The 6,815-nt window shown below is 40.5% G+C and overlaps 1 protein-coding gene across 1 annotated transcript in view; it reads right to left on the bottom strand.

Annotated features, from left to right (window-relative positions):
• Positions 1 to 1,854: 1,854 nt before the first annotated feature.
• xaf1 (XIAP associated factor 1) overlaps positions 1,855 to 6,815 on the bottom strand; it is a 9,168-nt gene continuing 4,207 nt past the window's right edge. The window contains exon 4 of the mRNA XM_010773859.1: positions 1,855 to 1,976. Within this exon, the coding sequence (XP_010772161.1) occupies positions 1,855 to 1,976 (122 nt within the window). The remainder of the gene's footprint in view (positions 1,977 to 6,815) is intronic.

Here is a 6,815-nt window from a genome sequence, read left to right as displayed (position 1 = left end):
TTAGAAACCTCTATCAACACAGAACATGTTATTTAATTAAATACAGAATTCAACTTTTTTTTTTTTTTATATTTCTAGATTTTTAATTATTAAATAACATATATTTTAAGTAGGCCAAATGTATGTTAAATGCACCACCATACCTGCTCCACCCGGATCTCATACTCTCCGTTCAGCTTCTTCCCTCGAAAATACTTGGACCTGCAAAGAAACAGAAGACAAACTATCAAGGAACCGACAAAAAGAGGGTGTTTTATATACAGTGAAATCCTTATACTTCATTCATAATTTGCAGATATTAAAACTAAACAATGGAAAACAATCAAATTGTATTAATGTGTAAATTATTTACTGCAAGGATTAGTTTTTGGTTCCTTTGTAAGGTGATTTGTGTTCTTCAACATGGATCCCCCCCCCCCTGCAACAGCACAGGGTACAGTGTGTGCTCCAAATGCTCCTTATAGTCAAAACAACCTTAAAATAACCTTTGTTTATTTGATCGAAGGAGAGCTGAAATCTCAACAGACCTTCTAAATACCCTCAGAGTAGGCAAAAATAATGACTCATATTTTCCTCAATTATAGAATGTGACCTGCGGGGCTTCCAGTAAACAGAATATCTTGGCAAAGAGGAACTTGGGGAATAAAGTGCATTAAAAAGAGAAATAAATAAAGAGAAAACATGGTTTCAAGGACAGTCCCTGTGTGTGAAGTTTCTTCTCCTGTTATCACAGAAACACATCGTCCATGGTAGATGTAGGTGCCATAACGCTACAGTACTTAGCCCAAGTTCATTATTTGTATTATTATTATTTGTTTACGTCACTTTTATTTGTTTGTTGAGCACTTCCGGTAATTGTCACATGGGTGTGGTTTGGTTATATAAGTCACCTGTTTGATGTCGAGTGCGGATGACATTTTTTCTGTTGACCGTTTTGTCCATAGTTACTATGTTATGATTTTGTTTATTAAATATCCTAAAACTATCTTGCTTCACTATGGACTTTCTCTTCGAAAACGCGTCACAGTTTATATAGCCAAGTTTAGCCTCTCGGCGACTCAAACGTAACTGGAAATTGAGCCGCCACAGTAGTTGCAATGAGCTTTCACATTATTCTAAAGGAGCGATATGAGGAAGTAATGTTGGAACCATCAAGCTCTGAGGCACTTCTTTGTCGTTTTCAACCTGTGAACCTCCAACTGAAAGGGTTATCTCTCTCTCTCTCATCAGATTCGCAGTACTGAGATTGACTTCTGCTGATTCAAAGCTGGACTTTGTGTAGAGAACAACCACAGTAAAAAGTTGACATGTTGCATTTTTACATTTGGTTTATTTGAAAACAGATGGAAAATTAACTTGTTTATTGGCTTGTCATCCCTACAGGTTTGGTTCAAAACCATGGCTGTTTAAAAATAACTAGATACACCGTTGGAGGCGGGGCTTGTTAATTCCTGGCACATGAAACCAAAACGGGCTGACGCAAGTACAGAAATACTCAGATCATCCAGGGATCTGGGCCACGTCCCCAGAAAGTGCATCAGGCTAAACTTTGGTAGTAGCCAAACGGTGGTACTAAAAATAGCGTGTCAGCAAGCGCATTTGCGCCACTTTAAGCCCCGCCTATAATTTATTATATCGCAGCAGCATCACGGCAGAGGCCTGTACTACGAAGCAGGATTTGGGATTAGCGAGGTAACTTCAGGGTTAACGGTCCTACGACGCTGGTTCACGTAAGTTCACGTAAGTTCACGTAAGTTCACGTAAGTTCACTTCTCACTTCTCCATATCTCTAAAAAAACATGTTCAAAAGTGTAATTGTTTATAGCCATGTTGTGTCCAAGTGCTCTGTGGGTCTCAGCGTTGAACCCTCACCCCTTGAGGACATGGTTGCAGGTTGCTGAGGTTCTGGGCGACATGCTGGAGGCCTTCAATAACTGCGACAGGCTGTTTGGGATGAATGGTGCGTTCCAGTTGTACTGGGAAGTGGGAGTACCTGTTTCCAGTTCCAACTGGAGCACCCCCTGATGTCGGTATTCCTACCTAGCACGATGACCGAGATCATCCAAGATCATCAACCGGTATTGCAAACAACGGCTAACCTGAGGTAAATGCTAGAGCTGTCAACAAGGCCAACAACATTGCTGTGGGCGTCCCTCTTTTCCGAATTGTTCTACTGGAACTGGTCGACTCGGATGTGAGGTCGCTCCCAGTTCCGACCTCCAACTTCCGATGTAACACAGCATTAAGGCTCATCTCAACCTACTCAGACCAGAACACCCAGCAGAGCCTCCTCCCTTGTCTCCCCCATGTCTGCCTCTTTGTTTCTCATCTCCCTGTATCAGTTCTTTACGTCTGTTCATTATTGCTCATTACTGCCGCTGAGAGGGATCTACTTCTTAACGTCTCCCAGCTGGTCTGGGCCTCTAACTGTCTCATTCTCTGTAATTTTGGAAGCCATGAATCTTCAGCTTGACTGACCTACATACTACACAATGTACCCTGTCACCCTGGCCCACCACCACCATGAGGCAGGACCCTCAGACTCACCCGCTAAAAATGATTGGTATGCGTTTCAAGTAATTGCAACAAATGTTGTCACTTCAAGTAATCAATTTAATTTACAGACGGCTTTCTGGTTTTACATGTGTCCAGATGTAAACACTGCACTCCGTAGAGAGGTCTGAGCCTTCCTTCTCCCAGCCCTGCACACACCCACTATAAACACCATGGAATTGAATTCCATTTCCCCCCCATGAGATTAGGTTCTTTTGTGTACCACTAATAGGAAGCGTATGAGTCATGTACAGTAAACGGAAAACCAATTGGCCCTCAAGATGTATTTATTTTGTAAAACATTTGTTCCTGCTTCTATTTGTATCCACCTTCCTAAACTTGATGTGGTGCTAATACTGCCTTGTTTACAAAGGAGGTTTCCATGATGGACACATGTTTTTACATCATGCTTATATACCAAACTGTTGGTTTAGCTCATGTTTCTCCTATAAAAGAATTGTAAAACATTTGCCAATAGATGTCAGGAGACAAGTCTTGGATGCTTTGGTGCTATCACAGCTTGATTACTGTTTTGTTGTTTGGTCTAGTGCTTCAGAAAACGATTTAAATAAACTACAAGTAGCACAGAATAAGGCAGCACGATGTGTTCTGCAGTGCTCCTACAGAACCAGAGTGACTGAAATGCTGGAGACACTGAAATGGATGAGTGTTAGACAGAGGTCCATTTATTCTCTGTTAAATTTTGTAAAGAATATTACAGTGACACACTTACCACATATATTGTCACAAAAGTTCATAGCACAGTACTCTACACATAACTATCAAACCAGACATGCAATAGAAAAAAGGTTCATTTTACCCAAATCAAGATCAAATATCAGACAGAAAACAGTACTATACAGAGCAATGGTCAGCTGGAATTCGTTACCGGTCCATATCATTCAAGACAACTCAAACATACATTTCAAACATTTGCTAAAACAATATCTGAGAACTACAAATTAAATTTGAACTGTACTTGTGGGTCAATTAGTAATTAGTAATTAGTATTATCATGTAAATTATATTGTTGGTAAAGTACGCCCCGATACTGCTAGGCTCCTAACCTTGTTTCCTCTTCTCCCCTGGGTTTTTTGTCTTCGGGACTCCCTGGGGACATCAATTAACTGTTCGCCGAGCCTGAGCCTGGGAAAGGGTTCAGGGACATCCACGGCCAGAAACTCCATACCTCCACTCTCCCTTTCACGTCACCGGAACTTTGAGGTCAAGAACCTCTCACGTTTCCCTCCTAGACTACTAAGTGACCACAGCTTACGCTTGTCCAAGGTTTCCCTACACTGTCTCCCCTCTCCCGGCTCCCGACGGAAATCCGCACACGTCAAGAGTCATTGTTCCGTTCCTCACGAAAGAAGTACGACAAGTCGACAGTTGTTATAGATACCGTAAAGAATTCCCGGACTGTAACACCTTTTACATGGTAGATTACCGGTGAGTCGACTCAAGAAAATTAAGCTCCCGATTGTGATGAAAAAGTCGACGAATGGGTCTTCGGGAAAATTGAACAAAACCCGTGATGTGGCATAAGGTGTTACAGCATAAATTTGATAAATATATAGAGGAATACGTAACAAAATATTAGCACAATAAGGTAATACAAATAAATAACACAAGAAGAGACAGATATTAGTACACAATTACTAGTACGTTTTCGTGAACTTAACGGAGACGCAGACTTTACACCGCAATATATTATTTGCATCGGAATGAATGAATGGAATAGTCGTAAGAACTGTTTTTTTACAACTCCATTCTAAACGTCAAAACACTTTTACACCCTATCATATTATGATACCGAAATAATAACTGAAAGGTGACTTAGTCCACCTGTGATCCACTCGGTGGCTTAATCAAGTCGATAAATTTTTCAAAGGACAAGTCGTAAATTAGACTACAATGTACCCAAAGTCCCTTTACCACACAACTTTGTATGGGTTAAGGATCTTAAGAAACCAAAGAAAGTTAATTTTCACTATCTGGATAATAAAGGCCGGATAAATGATCAAAAAGTATTGTTCTAAGTCGGCCCTTGCGCCGCCGAACATACAATATTCGCGGTGTAGTAATCTCAAAGGTCAAATAACTATATCCAGTCTTCCCCGGACGAATGGTGGTTTCATGGTTTTCCAAATTCCGTTCCATGCCATCTAGTTTTCCAAATGAAAGCTGAAGTTTACTGTCAAATGGGAATGTCAAACCGGGTAGACTATCAAAATCCTACAAGTCGCTATAGTGACTAATTACAGATAATTGTCCGACTTATAACTTTTTCAACGGACCTTAATCGTCCTTCGGTAACACGTCGCAGACACCACCAATAAGGACCACCTTTACGAATTTATATCCCTACGTCGGCTTATAAGCCGGTTGGCTTTTAATGAGCCGGCTTTTACCCAATTTTTCCCGGGAAAGGCCGGCTTTCCCCAAAATCGGTGGCCTTTTTTTATAGTGGCTTAACAGTCTTTGTCCCAATTCCAACAGTATGAGGCGATAACAGGCCCACCAAAACTAAAGTTCACCACCCTCATTTAGTGGCTTCAACCACTTTCAGAAACGGTCAATGTTGAGGAGCTCTTTAAAGCGACTTTTGGTGCAAAATGTTTAGCGTAGGCGCCGGAAGAAAGAGACCTATAAAACTTTATGAAGGTTCGTCCGTCCTGACAAACCGACACTCGGTCGGGCGCTCTGTTACCAGCGAGGCGGCACCGAACACGGCGCAAAAACTTAATGAGTAGTGTGTTGTGCAATCAATGGTTGAATATCCTACCGTAAACAACAACAAACCTTCCGGAAACCGACTTGTCAGAAATAAATGTGATAAAACAACACCGGAGACGGATCTACTAAGATACCGTGTAAGATTCGTGGAACCGAAAAAAGACCTTTACGTTGAAACAAAATAAGGATGTCTCTTTTCTTTACGTGAAAGGAACCCTTAATTACAATGACATACGTATGTTTTCACTGACCTTTATTTTACATAATGACCTTGGGTATTATTTCACCCTAATAAAAATTCAATTCAAAACGGTATTAGTACAGAAAAAGGTATTTAAGGTCCAATCCCGACTTGGGTAACCATTTTTTTTACAGAATAATAAAAAAAGACTACATATATATATTATATATAAAGAAATTAGGTAAAAGCGGAAAAAGCCCGTAAAGCCAAAAGGCCCGGTTACAAAGGATAAAAGCCATAGACAAGCCGGTTCTTTAAAGGGTAAGCCACGGTGGGGGATGATTTAGTTAATTTTTTGACAATCCTGTAGGTCCTTTACGTAAATAAGTAGTCCCTAAATGTGTTGTATCCGTGATAGGTTCGTAATAAATAAATCTTTAAATAAGGGCAATCCCGTTTAAAGATCCATTATAATCGTATCACCACGCATACTTTCATCATGTGGAAGAAACAATAAAGGAAAAAAGACCTTTTACCCCTTTTATCAATCACGGTTTTCAGATTAATTGGGACCCTTTCATCCGCCCTATCCTTGGTTACAAGTCCAGAGAGGCGGCAGTCGTATTATGTTGTGTTTATCACCTGGGTAGTTATTCGTAGTTTTATATTAGGTTGAGGGTCAGTTGCAAATCCCTTTCTGTAATAATGTCAATCTGCGAAAATAGGTTCGCTGAAATATGAGTTAATGACCCCTTAGGGGTGTGCTCGGTTAAACCGCCACTTCATAGAACGGTCCCTGTGTTGCTGTACCGACTTGACGACACCTCCAACTGGAACCTGGGGACTAGGCTTGTGGTACTGCGATTCCCGGGTGACATGGTGTGCGGAGGTATACGAATTGATTAGTTAAGTAGATACAAGATAAGAATCGGTCCCTGTCGGTATTTCTCCTGTTTTGTGTTTGGTGTTGAATTCTACTATTATTTCTACAAAGAGTCGCTTATTACATTACGATCTTTACCATTGCTCGAATATGTGAACGGTGGAAATGTCCCTAATTACGATTATTAATGTGCTGATCAGTCTAATACTAACTTTGTATGAGTACAATGACCTGGACACAGCGAAAGTATCAATCAAATCAAATCAAAAAATAATCCTAGGGTATACCGTGATCGTCTCGTAACGATAAGAAGGACCCCAGGAAGGTGGGTGTGTTTGTATGTATTATGTTGGTCCTTGTCTTGTGAGTAGTAAAAGTATTTTCACCGATACATTCCTTCACCTTTCGTTTTGGTTTTGTCTTTTTTTTATCAGTAGTTAAAATCGGTGTAGTTCAGTTTTG

Source organism: Notothenia coriiceps, unplaced genomic scaffold, assembly GCF_000735185.1.
Source record: "Notothenia coriiceps isolate Sejong01 unplaced genomic scaffold, NC01 NC01_scaffold00013015, whole genome shotgun sequence".
Classification (NCBI taxonomy): domain Eukaryota; kingdom Metazoa; phylum Chordata; class Actinopteri; order Perciformes; family Nototheniidae; genus Notothenia; species Notothenia coriiceps.
This window is presented reverse-complemented; position numbering and strand designations above follow the sequence as displayed.